Here is a 1890-nt window from a genome sequence, read left to right as displayed (position 1 = left end):
CTTTGAGGCCCACACTCAAGGGGGAGATTGGCTTACTAGAAGAGCTTGCATAGAAGCCAAAAAACGCCACCAAGCTAGCCCAAGAGAGGGCCTATGTGGAAGTTTTGCCACAGGAGTCAAAGTGCAGAAAAAACGATTGGGCTAAGAAGAAGGTAGCATCACATTTGGCTGGGTTCAATGGTGGGCTACGCAGTGCAGGTGCACACACAGCGCATGCTCAAAAGCAATAAAGGCGGCAACTCCACCCACTTGGAGAAACCACTCATAGCAAGAGGCCGCTGGCCCTTTCAAGGGCAGCCTAAGCATCACTGTAGTAGGGAGGGGTGGCATCACAGCTAGCCACATTCAGGCCAGTAGGAGGTATTTCAGATGAGTGGGGCAAAGCGTTTGCACATGGTAGAGAGAGAAAGAGACAAGGTGGTCAGGAGGAACACATAGTCTCAAAGAAGCTTGAGCAGCAGTAGGCCAACAAGATGTGCATATGTGCCTAGCCACGGCATGTAGCGATGCAGAGAGAGTGGTGGTTGCACCATAGTTGGCTTGGCTCACTCACGTAGGAGCCATCAACAAGGGCCGTACTGCGCACGTGAAGAAGGCCAAGGAGATGCCGTGGACATCACATGGGAGGGACAGCATCGGGCGTTCTGTGGACTCTCTATCAGCACTCCACTCCTTCCTTTCCCCCATGATAAGTACAAGTATTGGACCCGCGCGTTGCTGCGGCCGACAGGTAGAGTTCTAGAAAAAATAAACTCAGTTTCTCCAATTTAGGTCATGTTTTAAGTAAACACAATACATTATTTCAAGTGACTTTATATATATATATCTCAAAATAACATCCATGTCTCGTAGATTTATGGCGAAAACAAAAATATCATAGTAATGTAGCATACGAAGATGCAAAAAAGGACCAATATTACATATTCTCAAAATGCACCACAAAATACGTATTCTCAGTCAGTAATGTCAGAATCAACAAATTGAATTCTTCTCTTGTGAGAAGGATCATTCAATTGTCTCCTCATCACAATACGCTCTCTATTGTAAAGCGGTGATCCATCCCGCACATGCTCTACTATCGATGAATGCAAAGGACCTGCACAAACGAAACAATGATAAATCAAATCTGCACATAACGACACATCGATAAATAAAATCTCAAAAAAATCTTATAATAGAAAAACATAATCAAAAATACCTCGTACAATAGAACATCGAGTGGATGGTACATGAGGAGCTCTAGTATAAAACGCATAACGAATACCAATGGCCATGATGGATGTAAGAAACACCCACTCATCGGGTACTGAATACCCCTCAAATGATGCAAAGCATCTGTCCATCTCTCTCCAAAACAAATAGACACCCCACTCCTCATCAGGAACACCAATCCCGTACATCTCGATGCCTTCGTCGACAACTCTTACCATAAACGTATCAATGTCATGTAATATCCTAAAATCAAAGCATAACAAATAGGTTATACAATTATTTATATATAGGTTCAAAAAATATTCATACAATGCCTAACAATTACACTTATACTTACCCATCCCTATAAGCATCAATCATAATCCCTGCTACGTGACTTGCAGTAATAGGAGCTGACCATAGCGGTGGCTCTGTATACAGATAGACATTAGTATAGAATGTCATGTTCCATACTTTGTAATCAAGAAAAGTTAAGCAAATATAGAGAAAAACTCACGTTCTATCCTCGACAAAGGCATGTCCAATGTAAAGGTAATCTCAGACATGTCTGTAAACAACAAAAATAGGTACTTTTACCATGGACAAATATGTATAAAAAAAGAAATCACAACAAAATTAATCAAATTGCAGAACTTAAATAAGAAACCTGACTTGTCACTCTGAAGTCATCAAGATCTC

At 41.6% G+C, this 1890-nt stretch overlaps 1 protein-coding gene across 1 annotated transcript; it reads right to left on the bottom strand.

Annotated features, from left to right (window-relative positions):
- Positions 1 to 846: 846 nt before the first annotated feature.
- On the bottom strand, positions 847 to 1603 carry LOC147628651 (uncharacterized). Its single transcript, XM_086814216.1, has 3 exons — positions 1550 to 1603; positions 1199 to 1455; positions 847 to 1096 (listed from the first exon to the last, which is right to left on the bottom strand). The coding sequence occupies exons 1-3, from the start codon at positions 1570 to 1572 to the stop codon at positions 954 to 956; spliced, it is 423 nt and encodes a 140-aa protein (XP_086670342.1). The 5' UTR covers positions 1573 to 1603; the 3' UTR covers positions 847 to 953.
- Positions 1604 to 1890: the final 287 nt, after the last annotated feature.

This window comes from Cibotium barometz, chromosome 19, assembly GCF_041138505.1.
Source record: "Cibotium barometz isolate CiBa-2024 chromosome 19, ASM4113850v1, whole genome shotgun sequence".
Taxonomy (NCBI): Eukaryota; Viridiplantae; Streptophyta; class Polypodiopsida; order Cyatheales; family Cibotiaceae; genus Cibotium; species Cibotium barometz.
Note: the sequence above shows the minus strand (reverse complement) of the source record. Positions and strands in the feature narration are given on the sequence as shown.

Excerpts from the sequence above, each read along its gene's own strand:
- LOC147628651 (XM_086814216.1), bottom strand. The coding sequence starts at position 1,572 with ATGATTGATGCTTATAGGGATGG. Across the intron at positions 1,456-1,549 it reads ATTGATGCTTATAGGGATGG|GATATTACATGACATTGATA; the intron begins GTAAGTATAAGT and ends CTTTGATTTTAG. Across the intron at positions 1,097-1,198 it reads TCGATGTTCTATTGTACGAG|GTCCTTTGCATTCATCGATA; the intron begins GTATTTTTGATT and ends TCGTTTGTGCAG.